We start from the raw sequence: 19,519 nt of genomic DNA on the forward strand, positions 1-19,519 counted from the left end.
AACGCTCTGGTCGTCCAGTTGAAGTTGATGACGCCCTAATCAAAGCAATAATCAATTCAGACTGTCACAGTACAACACGTGAGATTGCAGAGAAGCTTCATGTATCACATACATGCATTGAAAATCACTTAAAACAACTTAGCTATGTTCAAAAACTTGATACATGGGTTCCTCACGAACTGAAAGAATCACAGTTAACGCAACGCATTAGCAGCTGCAATTTGCTAAAGAAACGTAATGAAAATGATCCATTTTTAAAACGACTGATAACTGGCAATGAAAAATGGGTTGTTTACAACAATATCAAGCGGAAAAGATCGTGGAGCAGGCCAGGTGAACCAACTCAAACAACATCAAAAGCTGATATTCATCAAAAGAAGGTTTTGTTATCAGTTTGGTGGGATTACAAAGGAATTGTCTACTTTGAACTCTTACCACCCAACCGAACGATCAATTCTGATGTCTACATTGAACAACTAACGAAATTAAACAATGCAGTTGAAGAAAAGCGGCCCGAATTGACAAATCGAAAAGGTGTTGTATTCCATCATGACAATGCAAGGCCACACACATCTTTGGTCACTCGGCAAAAATTAATGGAGCTTGGTTGGGATGTTTTGCCACATCCACCATATAGTCCTGACCTTGCACCATCTGATTACTTTTTGTTTCGATCTTTACAAAACTCCTTGAATGGTAAAAATTTCAATAATGATGATGATGTCAAATCGTACCTGATTCAGTTTTTTGCTAATAAAAACCAGAAGTTTTTTGAACGTGGGATTATGATGCTGCCTGAAAGATGGCAAAAGGTCATTGATCAAACTGGGCAATACATTACAGAATAAAGTTATTTAGTTCCATGAAAAAATTGTCTTTGATTTTCTTTAAAAAATCCGCAATTACTTACTTGCCGACCCAATATATAGATGTATTGGCTTCGGGTGTACAGCTTAGTGGTTAAACAATCATAATTTACATAGTGATCTCGATATTTCCAGTACCCCAAGTGGCATCATACTTAGTTATTACAATATTCAAAACAGAATATCTTTTTAAACATTTAGTAGGTATCAAATACGCAAGAAGGGATATGTTTTTACCTGTTCTAACTACTATGGCCTTGACAAGTTCTCCAGTGTAGAAACGAGTTTGAATAACAGTAGTCCCACAAAACAAAGTATGTCGTTTATGTATTTCTGGACTATATAATTCATCTCCCGTTCCTTTTATGTCCACTGATGGATTTGGCAAATTTGTCTTTGTTACTGGAACACTTTCTCCTTAAAAACAAAAATCATAAATTAGAGCATAGAAATCAGTGGCAAACATATACAACTTGAGATAACAGCTACTAAAGTAGAGTTCTCATAATGGATAATATAACTTATTAAATTAGTTTTTTGTCTACCCATTTCCTTAGCCAATATATCAAATCTCGTCTCTCACAATAATTCCTGAAAGTGATCTGTGATTCAAAGATAATCTTTTTTTTTTTTTTTTAATATATTTTATTGATTTTTTACAGAGAGGAAGGGAGAGAGACAGAGTTAGAAACATCGATGAGAGAGTCATCGATCAGCTGCCTCTTGCACACCCCCTACTGGGGATGTGCCCGCAACCAAGGTACATGCCCTTGACCGGAATCGAACCCGGGACCCTTCAGTCCCCAAGCCGATGCTCTATCCATTGAGCCAAACCGGTTTCGGCCAAAGATAATCATTTTTAAATTATTTGTGTCAAGTTTCAAAAAAGGATACCAGGTAAGAGTTGCCTTAGCCCCAACACCTGTTCTTTTATCCCTAAGAACTGAACTGGAAAGCACTGTGGTGCAGCCTCCAGCACACAGAGATGTGAAGACCTATTCCTAACCACCAGAAACAAACACAAACACACCTAGAAGGGAGAGAATAATAAGTAGCATGGTAGTTCCTCAGACAATAACAAAAAAATTATTTTTAACACTGAAATTTAATTCTGTGTAACATCCATAATTCCCGCTTCAAAGCCAACAAGTGTGTGGGGATACTTATTCGTGAGTGTGTTTTAAGAAAAAATTCTTAAGTTTGAACACATTATATAGGAATCACTTTCTTGCCATACTAGCTATGACAATTAAAAAAATTCATTTGATAAAAAGATATAAAGTTCTATCTTCAGCTTGTGAATTTCCAATAAATAAATAAATAATAATAATCATTTTGAAGTCTACTTCTCCCCACTTTAAAAAAAATATAGCGTTTAGTCCCACTGTTTACACATCAAATAAGGAAGCAAATATACTGCATTCTCTATAAGCCACGGCTTCTTTCTTCTTCCCTTACTATAAAGCATTTCCTCATATTAAAAAGAATAAACAGAAACATGCCAAGAAATGCAGTGATGACCAGCATGGTGATTTAGTATCACAGGTAAGCATAATGCAGAATTTGGTCCACTCAGAATAAAAATCAAAAACAAAAAAAACACTTCAATATCCATGACATTCATAACATTCATAAAGAAAAGATAAACAGCATAGCTAATTTTGAAATAGATTCATCAGCAACCACTTAATCTACTCTCATTATAAACAACTAATCTGATTTTCCTCATTTCATTTAGTTTACCTGTTAACATGCTTTCATTTACAATGCAAGTACCATTAATAAGTACTGCATCACAAGGCATGATAGTCCCATTTAATGGAATGACCATAACATCTCCCGGCACAAGTTCTGTAGAAAAGATCTCTTCTCTTTCTGAATTTAAAGAAAGAAAAAGGGAAAAACAATATTCTTTAACTTAGAATAAACATAAGCAAACAAAAGGTCATCTGATCTCAATGAAATGTTAAATATAAAGGAGTTAACAGAAAAATTCCAATAAACAAAATGTTTCAACAAAGAAAATGATTATTCCGTAAGCTAACAAAGCATGGTGTTTAATGTCGGCTAGTTTGTCCCGACAAGCTAACTGTGAATAGGTAATGCCAAGTCCTCTCTGACCAAACAGGTGGGTGGGCTCCAACATTCATTATAACACTCAAGGATCAATTTTAGCTAATACCCTTTTAGAAAACAGTAAGTCCTCATGAGATCCCCTGCAATGGATAAATATATTCAAATTTCTATAATCCCTTGAAAACAGAAGCATTGAAAATTTTAGCTACTTTCTCTTTTAACAACATTTTTTGTAGCATTCTCCTTCTATTGCCACCATTTATAATCTAGAAAGTCTCATTGTGTTATCAATATTCCTAAAATAGTCCTAATATTTTAGACATTATTTTAAATAAAATTTTAAAATAAGTAATGATATATTATCCATTTCATTATTTCCTTAAAAATGTGTATACTATATTCAAGTTAGCTAAAGACCTTTTAGATCTTCCCAAGTAAAAAGTTTTTCTTTAGGATTGCCTTATATAAGGTTTCTCCCAAAAATGTGTAAACACTTCAGCAGCTAATAGCTGTATATTCTATTTCATTTTGAAAATGAAATGTATTTTAATAAACACTGCCTTTATAGTGTGTATACATTTTTTTAATACTATCCTCAGAAGACAGTTACATTAGTTTGTAAACAAAAATGGGTAAAAAAACTATTGTTTGTGACAGTGTGTAGGACACTCTTTCCTTTGTAAAACACACACACACACACACACACACACACACAACAACAATAACAACAAAGAACTAGTTTACTAAGCTATGAGGAAAAAACCTTTAAAGGATTCTAATGATATTTGGTACACAGATACAATAATCTTCATTTTTAAATAAGATACCTATTTTTAAAACTTTTAAAGCTGTTAACACCACTTGAAATTCAACTCCTTTTAGGTCTACCAGGAAATAAAATATCAATGATCAGATAGACTATACATAGGGGATAGGACAACATAAGCTGAATGGTACAAATGTCCTAGCATTCCCAATTATCTCCAGCAGCAGCAGAGCAAGAAGAGAAGCACCAATAACCTGACACATCTAACATTTCAGGCAAGGGAGACAGACAGATACTCCCAGCTAAAATAGCAAGTGACCAGGAAGCACAGGAAAGGAGAAACCTGCGAGGCCAAACTGTTTACACTTGAGTGAGGTATACTGAGCCAAGAAAATGGAGACTGATTTGGTGTTCCTCACAAATCTAAGCAGCTATGGCCCCCAAGGCCCATGATGTTCTGCTATCTCCCCCGTATCTCCTTTACCTCTTTAATATCTCACCAAACTAACATGACCAAAACATTATCCATCCTACAATTCTGCTTCTCCTTCTATTTAATTAAACTATGTTAATTAAACATCCATCCCCCAGTCTGACATCACTCTATGACCTTGCATCCAATGAATCATAAAATCCTGTTCCATAGCCCTACAAATAGCTTTCAAACCCACATCAAATCTCTCCATTTCCACAACCTTCACCTTAATCCATTTCATGCCTTCAGGATTACTTCCCTCTAAACTAGTGTGAACATGGTAGCCAGAATAATTTTTTCAAAAAGGCCAATAATGATCAGATCACTCCCCTGTTTAAAATCCTTCAATGGCTGTCCATTGCATTTTGGAATAAGTCAAAAATTCTTTAACATACCTTTGAAGGCTGTCCATCATCTACTTTTTACATCTGCCAAACTGAATTTCTTTCAGATATTACAATGACCGAACTCCAGGTCTTTGGGCACTTAGAACCCCCTTCCTTTCCCCACTCATCTCTACCATACTATCTTCTCACCTACCTCTTATCTAATTCAACCTCTTACAAAATACTTTTATAAAGAAGCCATCCCTGGCATCTACAGTAAATGAACTCTAATATCTAATAAGCTCCCTTTGTCACACTTGATTACCCAATTTATCATCTGCCTTTCCAACAAGTCTGAAGTTTAGTGATGCAACAACTATGTCCTTCTTAGTAATCACTGCATCCCCATAGCCTAGTATAATAGCTGTTACATTGTAGAAAAACACAATTTCATATAAATGAATTAATTTGATACAAACTAAGAGATGAGTACAAATTCACACATATATTAAGAAAAGAATGTATATTGAACACATTGGCTTACTTCATATATTAATGCTTAATGGAAATCTTTTTTGGTTTATTTTTATCAAGAGTCACCTGAAGTACTTACCTTCATTTACTCTGCAAACTGAAACTCTCACAGTACTGTGAGCTGCCACCATGTCATGCAACATGATATATTGCTGAAATAAGAAAAATAAAAACTAGCTAATATAAACCACTCTTCAATATATTAAGTAAGGGTACTATAAAATAAAGTTAATACAATAAATGCTTATAACTCTGCCCTTAAAATTCTCAAGACTAAAAGATTTAAAAAATTATTTGATGTTTTACCTAGACAAAAGAAGCAGCACTTTATCCCTGAAAACACTAGAATTAGTCTATGAAAAACAACTACAGACCCCTACTATGGCCTCTAAGTAGTCAAGTAATAAACTGACTCTAAAAAACATATGCCTTCCCACCTCAAAAAAGGGGACATATTCATAACAAAAAGAAAATCTGTATTGAGTATTACTTTGTATCAAGCACTATTCTACGCACCTTACAAAATGTAAATATAGTTGTGAAATACATAATAAATTGAACTTACCTTTTTAATGGAATATAGAGAACTTAGAATTGATACTACAGACATAATCACAATGGCTAGAGCATAGTAATAGTATTCATCAGTGCACCACAGTATAACACTGAACAGCTGGAAAATGTAAAATGGGTTGAGAACCTAAAAAAAAAACAAACAAAAAACCCAAGATTTTGAAGTCAAAGTGAATGTTTATAACCATACAGATTTTCCATCTTTTTATTTAAGATTAGAGGCCCAGTGCCTGAAAATTCATGCACTGGAGGGGGGAGCGGGTCCCTCAGTTTGGGAGCATCCTCTGGGGCAGGAAGCAACCAGGCAGGCAATCAGGGGAAGGTGACGCCCCATCATACCTCTGCTGCTGCCACTGCCTGCGGTGCAAGCCTCAACTGGCCCTGGTTACCTCAACTAGCTCTGGAAGCCCTGGGCGGCTGGGCAACCACCATCCGAGGCTTGCCTGCACCTCGGGCTGGCCCCGGGAAGCTGGGAGACTGAGAACTGGGGGACTCCGGAGGCAGGCATGCAGAGCTCCTGCTGCCCCGTGGGGCTGAGGAAACTGGGCACCGCCATCTTTGAGGGCGGTGCAGTCAATTAGCATATTCCCTCCTTATTTAGGCTGTGGGTGCTGCCATCTTTGAGGGGAGGCAGTTAATTAGCATATTCACTCCTTACTGGCTGTGGGTGCCACCATCTTTAAGGGTGGGGCAGTCAATTAGCATATCCCCTCCTATTGGCTGTGGACGCCACCATCTTTGTGACAGAGTGAGGTTCAACTAGCATATTCCTTCTTTATTAGATAGGATACTATAGGATAAGCATGTACTACCCCAATGTCGTAAAACTGACGCTTCGGTCCTTTTCAAGGCACTTTACATACATAGTCCTATTTTACTTCCAAATTATAAAGAGCCACAATTTAATTAAGAATGCATTCTTAGTTTTCTGTTTTTTAACTTTTATTTAGATAATCAGAATGAGATCATCAGAAAGGACTTGCTCTACTTTTATAAGTAAAAGAGCAGCAAAGAGAAAGATTTTCTGATGACCAAAGCTAGTTACTGATGGAACCATGTTACAAACAGAGCTTTCTAATTCCTAATCATTATATTTTGTTATATTCTAAAGCAACATCATATAGTCACTCTCAGCAACTGATTAAAACAACCTTTTATTTCTACTAAAAGTATTCACTGAATACAAACTAACTTGATCTTTAGCAAAAAATTAAAAGACAGATTGGAAAGTCTAACTGCTAGACAACATCTTATTCCCTTCCTATATATGCACAACCTTTATTCAAACCTCTTCTATAGCAACTAGAGGCCCAGTGCACGAACTCTGGGTGGCCTGCAGAGATCCAGCTGAAACCCTCAGTCCAACACTGCCTGCAGCTCCTGCCTGCTGCTCCTGCTCATCCCACCAGCCATGAGCCCTGCATCTGGCGCCCTCCCAAGAAGAGTGGCCTGCTGGATCAGCCTGAAACCAGCCCTCCACCATACTCCAAGGGGTCACAGATTGCAAGAGGGCACAGGCCAGGCTGAAGGGCCCCACTGGTGCATGATTGGGCCGGGGATTGGGCCAAGGAGGGATCACTGGCCGGAACTAACAAGCTAACCTATCAGTCAGAGCACTGCTTCCTGGTGGTCAGTGTACGTCATAGCAACTGATCACCAGGAGACTGACTGTTCCCTGGTGGTAAGTACATGTCATAGCAAGTGGTTGAGCAGCCTTACCATATCATTAGCATATTACGCTTTAAATGGTTGTTCGATTGTTCTGTTGTCCACTCTATTTTCATATTATCCTTTTATTATATAGGATTACAACTGAACAGTCACTACAGAAAGTACTGACATGTTTTCTTCCCAGGTTAAAGTGCAAATTCCTCAATATAAACATCAGTTCACATGATAAACTGTTTAAAAATCAGAAAACAGCCGAAACCGGTTTGGCCCAGTGGATTCAGACTGAAGGGTCCAGGTTCGATTCCAGTCAAGGGCATGTACGTAGGTTGCGGGCACATCCCCAGTAGGGGGTGTGCAAGAGGCAGCTGGTCAATGTTTTTCTCTCATGACGTTTCTAGCTCCCTATCTCTCTCCCTTCCTCTCTGTAAAAAATCAATAAAATATATTAAATAATAATAATAATCTACAGAACAAAACAAAAAAAATTAAGATGAAAAAGGAAAGTCATACACTAAATTACTTGAGTTAACTTTACCTTCCAAGTGGAAAAAAAATAAAAAGAAACAATAAAATAAAGAAATCCTATATAATAAAGAGATAATATGCAAATGGTCATCACACTCTCACGTTGTCATGCTCTCATGCCATCACGCCATAACTGCCCAGACACTCAGCACTGGGGAGAGAGACATATGGACCAGCCAGGCACAAATGAGCTCACAAGAGAGGAATGGGGACAGTCAGGATGCAGCTTAGGAGAGGGACAAGCCGCCCATTCTGAGGTCCTGGGAGCCAGCGCTGCGCCTGTGCCTGCACCTGCAGTCTGGGAGAGGGACAAGCCGCCCGCCCCACAGTCCTAGGTGCCAGCAGCTGCGCCTGTGCCTGTAAATGTGGCCCAAGAGAGGGACAAGCCACATGCCCTGCAGTCCCTGGGGAGGGCCAAGCCACAACACCACAGTCCAGGAGAGGGACAAACCCACACCGTATAATCCCGGGTGCCAGAGGCTGTGCCTGTGCCTACAGCCTAGGAGAGGTACAATCCACATGCCCACGTTCCCCGCAGTCCCAGGCGCCAGGACAAGCCACCCACCCCAGGGTCCCAGGCGCCAGAAGCTATGCCCACGCCTGTGCCTACGGCCAGAAAGAGGAACAAACTACACGTCCTGCAGTCCTGGGCACCAGTACCTATGGCTGCTGCCCAGGAGAGGGACAAGCCACTCACCCACACCTCCCTGCAGCTACGGCTGGCCTGGGTGAAGCTGGTCCAGGTCCTGGGTGCCTGCGGCTAGTCAGAGGGAGGGAAGCCAGGGTGCCGGGTGCCTGCGACCGGCAGGAGGAGGAAACCCTAGGTCCCGGGTACAGTGTGAGATAGAGGCAGTTAAGGGTGATTAGACCATCAGGAGAGCAGTTGGCGTGATCAGGCAAGTAGGGGAGCAGGTAGGGGCAATCAGGCAGTGAGGCAGGCAAGTGGTAAGGAGCCAGTGGTCCCGGGTTGGGAGAGGCAATCAGACATCTCCCAAGGAGTCCTGAATTGGAGAGGGTGCAGGCTGAGGTGAGAGACCGCCCCCCCATGCACGAATTTCATGCACCGGGCCTCTAGTCTATATATATAAAAGGCTAAGTGACCAAACACCCACACACATATACATACATCCAACCGACCAACCAGCCAGTATATATGACATGCACTGGCAATTTAAAAATAAGCGTTAACTCACATACTCATGATACATATAAAGCTCTCAATGACGCCAGATGCACGCATGTGTTTCCATCTGTCATTGTCGATCGTGAATTTGGCTGTTTTTGTTGAAATGATTTGTAACAGATCTATTATTGAAGCTACCTTTGGAAATAGTACATCTATAGATAATATTAAAAATAAAACTAAACATGATTCTTTGTCCAAAAAATGAGCACTTTCATAAATTAAATGAAGAAATTTTGGATATACTTGATGGAGATTTTCACACTTGAGTAATGATTCCGTCGATTCAACGGATGATGCCAAAAAGGAAAATTTTCCTACCAAGTTCCTTTAATAGTATTACTCCTTCAGGAATGTTGTGTCATAAATTAAAATTGAAAGTAGGTGCAATCATCATGCTACAGAGAAATCTTAATAGCAAATGGGGTCTTTGTATTGGTACTAGATTTATTATCAAATAGTTGCGACCTAACATAATCAAAGCTGACGTATTAACAGGATCTGAGGAAGAAGAGGTTGTTCTGATTCCAAGAATTGATTTGTGCCTCCCATTTAAATTAATTCGAAGACAGTTTCCCGTGATGCCAACATTTGCGATGACTATTAATAAACCAAAGGACAAACTCTAGACAAAGTAGGAACCCATTTTCGGACATGGTCAGCTATATCTTGTTTTCTCTCAAGTTCGAAGAGTGTGGAACGTTAAAGTTGTAAATACTTCATCACAAGGGAAATTAGTCAAGCACTCTGAAAGTGTTTTTACTCTTAATGTGGTACACAGGGAGATATTAGAATAAGTTTAATCAATTTATCAGTCATTGTTTTTATCACTTGTTTTTATATCATGTTTTTGTTTTTATATCTTTTTTGTTTTTATATCATATCTTTGTTGTTATTATTGTTTATTCATTAATCAATTTATACAATATTTTCATATACATTTTGCTAATTTTCTTTCATCTCTGACACTTCTATTACAGAAAAAGAGCAAATAGTGGTATGACAATATCTCTTCTAATTAATTTATTTTCAATGTGCACGAATCTGTGCATCAGGCTGCTAGTAAAAGATGATAAACAGAAAATTAAGAGGTCTTATTACTTAAATTATGGCTCTTTTCAAATTGACAAATCTATTGACTACAAATATTGAGACATGTATACTAATAGTCTTACCTCCTTAATTAGAAGCTTAAAAACAGAAGGCACTTTCACAGAAATTTCATTTATTCCATAAAGCAATTTTCTATGACAAGAAAATATAATAATAGTATTACATTACATTACATTACATAATAATAGTGTAATATTGGGAAGTTACTTCATTACATAAAGCTCAAACCACAGACTGCTCCTAAACTATTGTAGAACTTACACATTCATGTTTCTATATGCTTGTCTTCTACAATTCAAATTCTCTACCTTTAGTATTTAAATTAAATAGGTAATACTGGATAACTCTACAGCTATCATTTGATTTATTCTAACTCATATCTTTTTGTGTGACATATATCTTTCTAACTAGTCTATAATAATGTCAGCAAAGATTTTCTTTTCCGTTCTCAAAAAAAAATTCTTGAATTGCAAGTTATTTTTGCAAAACCTAAATAAATAAATTTAAGGGACCCAGTACTATTTTTCTAATAAGAATATTGTACTTTGCCCTAGTTTGTTTGGCTCAGTGGATAGAGCATTGGCCTGTGGACTGAAGAGTTCCAGGTTCGATTCCAGCCAAGAACACATGCCTGGGTTGCAGGCTTGACCTTCAGTGGGGGTCATGAAAGAGGGAGCCAATCAATGATTCTCTCTCATCATTGATGTTTCTATCTTTTTCTCCCTCTCCCTTCTTCACTGAAATCAATAAAAATTGATTAAAAATAAAGAACCCTAACCAGTTTGACTCAGTGGATAGAGTGCCGGCCTATGGACTGAAGGGTCCCAGGTTTGATTCCAGTTAAGGGCATGTACCTTGGTTGCAGGCATATCCCCGATAGGGGGTGTGTAGGAGGCAGCTGATTGATGTTTCTAACTCTCTATAATAAAAATAAAAATAAAAATCAGTAAAATATATCAAAAAAATATTTAAAAAAAAATATATTGTATTAAGCCCTAACCAATTTTTCTCAATGGTTAGAGCATCAGCCTGTCCACTGAAGGGTCTCAGGTTCGGTTCCAATCAAGGGCACATACCTCAGTTGCAGGCTTGGTCTCCAGCCCTCATTGGGGTATGTGCAGGAGAAAACCAGTTGATGTGTACCTCACATCAATGTTTCTCTCTCTGTGTCTCTCCCCCTCCCTTGCATTCACCCTTAAAAAAAAAAAAATCAATGGGAAAAATATCCTTGGGTAAGGATTAACAAAACAAAATAAATGCCCAGCTGGCGTGGCTCAGTGGTTAAGCATTGACTTATGAACCAGGAGGTCACAGTTCCATTCCCAGTCAGGGCACATGCCTAGATCCCGAGCTCAATCCCCAGTGTGAGGCATGCAGGAGACAGCCAATCAATGATTCTTTTTAATCATTGATGTTTCTAACTCACTCTCCCTCTCCTTTTCTGAAATTAATATATGTGTGTGTGTGTGTGTGTGTGTATTGTTCATTTCAAAGAACTGTATACGCAACATTTTCTTTAAAAAAAATACTTTTAAAAAGTTGCTTAGCCCTGGCCAGTATTACTCAGTGGTTAGAGTGTCACTGTCCCGGTCAAGGGCTTGCACCTGGGTTACAGGTTCAATCCCCAGCCCATCCAAGCAGATGTGTCTCTCTTACATCTCTCTCTCTCTCTCTCTTACCTCTCTCCTCTCTTCTCCTCCTCCTCTTCCTCCTCCTATCTCCTTTCTCTCTCCCTCTCTTTGCCCCTCTTAAAAAAAAAATCAATGGAAAAAATATCCTCTCATGAGGATTAACAATAAAAAAAGAAAAACTGTTTAAATCCTTCTGCTTAAAGTCCTTATAATAGTACTTTATATATGATAGAGTAATTCTTGCCTTTTAAGAATCATAAGTGTAAACGAAGAGACTCTTACTAGTATATTCTTAACACTTTGAAAAGATATGCATTTTACTATAACAAAATTTCTAACTTAATTTGAAAATGGCACTTATCTTTAAATATGCAATACACCAATACATTTTAATACTTTAGCAGACAATAATATGATAACAAAAGATTGTCTTCCAATTTATAAAATTTCACTGTAATAAATTTGAGCTCATGCTTATAATTCCCAATATATAGCAGTAAAGTCCAAGATGCTATCAATTATAAGATATACCCATTATTGTATATAAAATTAAGAAAGACAAAAGATGACTCTCCAGCCACTGTATAACACATTCCCCTTTTAGAAATGTTAAAATGTGGGGAAATGTACACCTTAGAACTGATGAAATATGGTATATTTTCAGGGATATCAACTTCATATCAGCTCCAGTATTTTTATAACTCTTAATCTGAAAGATAGCCTTACCCAAATAAAAGATCAATAAGTTGTCATGTACTATATCTATAATATTTAAATATCTGTTAATATGTACAACTATATGGTAAAGGGTGAACTATACATACTACTGTATTTCGGAATTTTGATAATAGATCTGACTTTAGTTGGATAAAAATTACCTGTAGGCATGCATCCCCTTTGTCAGTCCTGCACTATGCTTTTCATAAATTGACGTACAAGAAACACCTTCATCCAGTCCCCTAAATAAATCCAAAGTTTTTACTTTAAACAAAGTTTAAAATATCCAAATGTCTTAATGCCTCATTTTTCTATATTCTGATTTTAAAGTGTGACTTCCTTACAAACAGAAATCCTTAACAAAAAAATTAGATAATGAATGGGAATTTTAAAATCTAATCATCCCTAAGATAAACAGTAGTAAAAGTTCTAAGTCTCAAAAGTGGCAACTTCTATGTTATACAATGTATCTATCACAAGATAAGATGGCTTTAAATATTCGTGTTTGTAGAATATTATTATTATCCTTTAAGGCTGTGCTCCAAAGCTGTAAGAGCTAATAACTAGACTAATAAAATTAGAGTATGATAGTTTGAGAATTCCAAACTAATAATAAAAAAATGTTTTACTCTTTAGTTAGTTCCCCCCCTTTTTAATTCTTTAAGCTTCACAGTAAGAAATCCTATTCACTTATTTTCTTCCTATAAAAGCATTCACCGAAATCATTCCCTGATCTAATACATGCTTTTTCCCACTGAAATTGATGACTTCTCCAAAGGCAGTAGCAATCAGCTGCAAGTCAAATTTTTTTTTTAAACCGAAACACCAGCTCATTGGCAATATTCTGTAAGGCAATGGTTCTTAACTAGGAATGGTCTTCACAGCCATTTGGAAATGCCTTGGTCCATCCAGCATATTCTAATTCTTTAGTGTCAGGGGGTTTGGGGGATTGCTAATATTAAGAATTACTTTAGCACTCTCAAGCAATGATAGTTGAATTTTTATAAGAATCCCTTTAACAAAGGCAATAAAAATAGAATTCTAATTAATTAGTACTTATATAACTTGAAGCCTCCACAAAAATTTATCCAGTGATAAATTTTAAGAGATTATGCCAATTTGTCCTACCCAACGTTTAACACATTTGACAATGTCCCATCTTTATTTACATAGTGAAGTTAAATTTCTATCTCTTCATTCCTCAAGTAAAAGCGGGTGGAACTGTGGCATATTGGGAGGTAACAGTTCAGATAGGTATTCTCAAAGTTCACTTTGAGATGAACCCTCAAAAAGAAAAGAACTCAGATGTAGTGGATTTTAGGATCATACTACTTTTTCATTTTTATGTAAATTTTGCCAAGATACAAGTTGCAAGTGACATTTCATTCTAAAGTGGTTAATCAGTATTCAAATAACACTGGAAGTTGCTAATGAATACTTATGCTAATGAATGCTAATGAATAAAAGTTCTTCAATAAAGCCTATTCAATTTTATGTAACATTACAATGAATTCTTTTCTATCTAGAACATTTTCAATATACTCATAATATAATCCAAACAAAAGAAAATCACTTACTTTAAGAAATCAAAATTGTGAAGGGTATCATTCCAGAAATATTTTACACTATGGTGGGTGAAATAACGAATCTGTAAAACACATAAATGTTACATCAAAAAGCATTATCATCACCTGTTCTCAATTACGTTTACTCAGACAAATCTATCATCTAACAACATATTAACTTTAAAGTGATTACATATGAAATGTAAATGTAGTTTCTTTTAGTAATACCTAAACTTTTATAATACAGTGAAAACAAGTATTTTATATGCATATAAGTTTATCTCAAAAATAACTCCAAACACAAAATTACAACTATACATGATAGCATAAAATGTAACAATTTGATTTTTAAAGAAACTTTGAAACTAGGATTACAATACCTGTTCTGATTGTGTCTGTGAATTTTTACTTATCTCATGCCTGTTCTCTTCAGCCAGATTTTCAGTTAAAAGAACAGAATGGCCATTTGAAATCTTATTAGCCATAGATTTTGGACTCGAAAATTGATGAGTTTTCAGAGAAAGCAAGCGAATTTTTGCACAAAACCACATTCTGAATTCATCCTTACAAGAAAGAAAGGTAAAGAGTCAATTATGTATATTACACAACTGCCTACATTTTTATTTGATTTCCATTCTTTATGATATTTACTCATCTCTGAGAAAACATCACTTCCTACTATTAAACCGTTTCATAAAGATGTATAAATTCAAATGTGAAGAGCTTACAACTTTAAATGGCATACTTCACTAACACAATATCCCATAAAAGTTCATGAGTACTTTCTTAATTTACCCAACATATTTAGACTAGATATTAACATATCCTATAAAATACTTCCAGGTAGGATCATTGAAAAACAAATAAACCCAACACCCTGGGATGAAACAGCATAACATAGTAGAAGCAACTGGTTTGGTGAATGAGAGATCCTATAGTCCTAACTATCCGGTGACCTTGAAGGATAGCATCTAATCTCTCATAGCATCAAAAGCTTAAAAGGAAGTGTTGCAGCGCCGAAACCGATTTGGCTCAATGGATAGAGCGTAGGCTTGGGGACTGAAAGGTCCCGGGTTCGATTCCGGTCAAGGGCATGTACCTTGGTTGCGGGCACATCCCCGGTAGGGGGTGTGCAAGAGGCAGCTGATGGATGACTCTCTCTCATTTATGTTTCTAACTCTCTATCTCTCTCTCCCTTCCTCTCTGTACAAAATCAATAAAATATATTAAAAAAAAAAAAAAAAGGAAGTGTTGCATTTGATCATCTTTAAGATTCCTTATACTCTAATAATATTCACTTCAAACACAGGTGACTTAGAAATACTAGGATTAGTATTCTTCATTATATCTTACAGTGGTATTCTCTTCATATATTAGAGGCCTTGTGCACAAAATTTGTGCACTGAAGGTGGGGGGAGAGGTCCCTCAACAAGCCTGCGCCCTCACCCAGTCCAGGACCCCTCTGGGGATGTCTGCCTGCTGGGGGGATCGGGCCTAAGCCAGCAGTCAGATATCCCTCTCCCAGTTCAGGGCACTGGGCTCTCACAGTCCAGGACCACTCGCTCCTTATCATCTGTCAGCAGCTGAGATGGGAGAGGCTCCCGCCACCTCCTCTGAGCTTGCCATCCCTGAGCCCAGCTTCTGGATGAGTGGTGCTCATCCAGTGGGAGCAAACTGACCACTAGGGGTAAGCTCCTGCATTGAGCATCTGACCCCTGATGGTCAGTGCACATCATAGCGACTATTCCACCAGTGGTTCAACCATTCGTTAGATTTCCATATTAGGGCTTTATTATATAGGATATTGAAAAAAGTACACACAAAGACATTCTTTTACTCCTCAAATAATCAGCTACAAGTAAATCTGCGGACTTACAGTAGTCCTCAGCAGCACCACTTCACAGTCTTTAACTGCAGCTCTAATACAGGTTGCCTTCACCCGCCACTCAGGCATCCAATAGAGGAGGAGGAGGAGAAAGCCACCAGTGCAAACCACTCCTACAGAAACTATAGCGAGCTTCCAGCGACACAAATTATAGCCATAAATTTCCTGCATGGACATAGTAATCATGATTAATCATCAAATGATATGAAAGATAAATTCCAAAGTTCTTTGTTTTCCAAATGGTTGTTATTGTCTTGTCAGATAAACTACAAATATTTTTTCAACCCATAATTTTATCTTTAAATTTTGTTTCTGATAAGCTCATTGTCAAAGGTATACTTTCAAGTGGCAAAATCTGTTAATATTTACACATTACTTTCTACATTTGATGTTATCATTAGTAACATACCGTATTTTCCGGTGTATAAGATGACCGGACGTATAAGACGACTCCCTAATTTTACAGTTAAAACATAGGTTTAGGCCTATATTCGCTGTATAAGACTACCCCCCACTTCCGAGGCAACACCAGTTCTTTTTTTAATAGACCGCCTCTCTAACTCAGCCAATCCAAGCAGGCTTTTTATGCATGCAAATTATACATGTTCTGTACCTGAAGCTACACTGTGTTTTAGTAAAAAGCCTGCTCAGATTGGCCAGAGTCAGAGAGGCGGTCTATTAAAAAAAGAACTGGTGTTGCCTCGGAAGTGGGGGGTAGTCTTATACAGCGAATATAGGCCTAAACCTGTTTTAACTGTAAAATTAGTGGGTCATCTTATACGCCGGAAAATACGGTAATGCTTTCCCACTGATATAGTACATTCCCATTTAATATACTTTCCTAGAATTTTTATAATTCCCAATGCACGAAGATTCATGCAAAAATGGCCTCCCTTCCTCTGGCTGCCAGCATCACCTTCACTCCGGTCAGAACCACCTTTCTGCTCTGGCCCAGAACTGCCTTCCAGCCTTCCCATGCTACCCAGAGGCCCAGAGCAGCCAGGGGCGGTGCAAAACGCCTGCCTATGCAAATTAGCCCGCCATCTTTGTTGGATTAATTTTCAGACTCACTCCTGATTGGTTGATGGGTGTCACAAAAGCATGGTCGATTTGCATCTTTCTCTTTTATTAGATTTTTACATTTATCTTTTGAATTTTTCTAGAACTTTTCTCGTTATACGATAGGTTTGTTTTTTGTTTTTTTTTTTAAAAAAAAAAAACAACTATATTTGAAATAATTCCCAATTTGCTAAAAAGCTACAAAAATATTAAGAGTTTCTGTATATCCTTTATCCAGTTTCCACTAATGTTAATATCTTGGTACATTTTTCAAAATAAAAAAGATTAGTCCAGCCAGTGTGGCTCACTGGTTGAGCATCGACCTATGAACCAGAAGGCCCCAGTTTAATTCTCAGTCGAGGTACATGAGCAGGCTTGATTCCCAGTAGGGGGGCAATGCAAGAGGCAGCCTACTGATGATTCTCTCTCATCATTGATGTTTCTCTCTCTCTCTCTTTCTTGCTTCCTCTCTGAAATCAATAAAAATGTATACTAAAAGAATAAAAAATGTTAACATTGTACATTATATTAAGTAAATCTTGTCTTTATTAGGATTTCACCATTTTTTTCATCATCTTATTTTTGTTTCAGGATATAATTTAGAATATCATGTTGCATTTAGTTAAGTTTTAACTTTTTTTTTACCCAAATCTTTAACTAACTGTCTCAATACTACTGTTACTGATCAATCTAACCTTTTGACCCAAATTATTCAAATTGTTTCAGTTACCCTAACAAGGGCTGCCAATTTTAGCAAATAAAAATGCAAAGGGCCTATTTAAATTCAAATTTCAGATAATAACAAAAACTAGTTAATTTTTTTGTTGCCCTTTGCAATATTATGGACATACTTATATTACAAATGTATTCCTTGCAGAAGCCGGTTTGGCTCAGTGATAGAGCGTCGGTCTGCGGACTGAAAGGTCCCAGATTCAATTCCGGTCAAAGGCATGTACATTGGTTGCGGGCACATCCCCGGTAGGGGGTGTGCAGGAGGCAGCTGGTCGATGTTTCTCTCTCGTCGACGTTTCTAGCTCTCTCTCTCTCTCTCTCTCCTTTCCTCTCTGTAAAAACTCAATAAAATATATTTTTTTTAAATGTATTCCTTGATTATCTGAAATCCACATTTAACATTTCACAGGGAGTCTTATATAGGGTAGAACAAAAGTAGATTTACAGTTATACCGTATTTTCCGGCGTATAAGACGACCCCCTAATTTTACAGTTAAAACATAGGTTTAGGCCTATATTCACTGTATAAGACTACCCCCCACTTCCAAGGCAACACCAGTTTGTTTTTTGTTTTTTTTAATAGACCGCCTCTCTGACTCTGGCCAATCTGAGCAGGCTTTTTTTTCGTTTCAAAAGTCGTCTTATACACCGGAAAATAGGGTAAGTACTCAAAACACTATGTTATTGTATTATTCGTTAATAACTAGAGGCCCAGTACACAAAATTCGTGAAGGGAGGGCTCCCTCAGCCCAGCCTGCACCCCCTCCAATCTGGGACCCCTAAGAGGGATGTCCAACTGCCGGTTTAAATTGGCAGTCAGACATCCCTCTCACAATCCGAGACTGCTGGCTCCCAACTGCTCGCCTGCCTGCCTGATTGCCCCTAACTGCTTCTGCCTTCCAGCCTGATCACCCCCTAATGACTCCCCTGCCAGCCTGATCAATGCCTAACTGCTCCCCTGCTGGCCCAATTGTCTCCAACTGCCCTCCCCTGACAGCCCTGTCATCCCCAACTGCCCTCCCCTGCCGGCCCGGTCACCCCCAACTCCCCTCCCCTGCCAGCCTGGTCACCCCTAACTACCCTCCTCTGCCAGCCCGGTTGCTTCCAACTGCCCTCCCCTGCTGACCTGATAGCCCGTAACTGCCCTCCGCTGCCCTCCCCTTCCCCCCCAACTGCCCTCTGCTGCAGGCCTTCCTCCCCTCCCCCCCCCCCCCCAACTACCTTCCCCTGCCAGCCTGGTCACCCCCATCTGCCCTCCCCTCTGGCCTGATTGCCCACAACTGCCCTGACCCTGCTGGCCATCTTGTGGTGGCCATTTTGTGACCACATGGGGGCAACCATCTGGAAACCACATGGGGTGGCCCTCTTATACGAGGGCATGATGGTCAATTTTCATATTACCTCTTTATTATATAGGATGTATTATTTTCAATTGTAAACAATTGTAAACTACTTTTTCCCCACCTTGTATTTTATCTGACAACTATCTCCTTCCATTCGCCACACACAGAAAAAATTGAAAAGTGTGCTTTTTAAATTAAGCTGATTTTAAACATTTTATAAATCCAAGTTAGAAATCTTGGATTTGGAATTATATTTTAAGCATTAGCTAATATAACTTCTCAAATTACCAAATGAAAAAACATACTTCTTTCTCTAGGTTTTAACAGTTCAGAAGTGAAACAGGAATTATTCTAAAACAAATAGAAATGTTACATAACCCCAATTAAAAAACACAGTCAGGATGAAGAAAACACATTGACTTAGCTGTGTTTTATTTTGTTTTTTAATTTACTTTTCTACTTCCTTAGTATAATAAATT

General features: G+C 37.9%; 1 protein-coding gene across 5 annotated transcripts in view; it reads right to left on the reverse strand.

Annotated features, from left to right (window-relative positions):
* Positions 1–19,519, reverse strand: part of ATP13A3 (ATPase 13A3) — a 92,033-nt gene that overhangs the window by 48,317 nt on the left and 24,197 nt on the right. For all 5 annotated transcript variants that reach the window (XM_084871504.1, XM_084871506.1, XM_084871502.1 and 2 more), the window contains 9 exons: positions 15,898–16,071; positions 14,402–14,584; positions 14,034–14,104; positions 12,618–12,698; positions 10,171–10,240; positions 5,609–5,743; positions 5,123–5,195; positions 2,610–2,741; positions 1,104–1,283 (listed from right to left, as the gene is read on the reverse strand). In XM_084871504.1, coding sequence (XP_084727630.1) covers positions 1,104–1,283; positions 2,610–2,741; positions 5,123–5,195; positions 5,609–5,743; positions 10,171–10,240; positions 12,618–12,698; positions 14,034–14,104; positions 14,402–14,584; positions 15,898–16,071 — 1,099 coding nt within the window. The remainder of the gene's footprint in view (positions 1–1,103; positions 1,284–2,609; positions 2,742–5,122; positions 5,196–5,608; positions 5,744–10,170; positions 10,241–12,617; positions 12,699–14,033; positions 14,105–14,401; positions 14,585–15,897; positions 16,072–19,519) is intronic.

Source organism: Pipistrellus hanaki (genome assembly GCF_964339955.1).
Source record: "Pipistrellus hanaki genome assembly, chromosome: 2".
In the NCBI taxonomy this organism is placed as follows: Eukaryota; Metazoa; Chordata; class Mammalia; order Chiroptera; family Vespertilionidae; genus Pipistrellus; species Pipistrellus hanaki.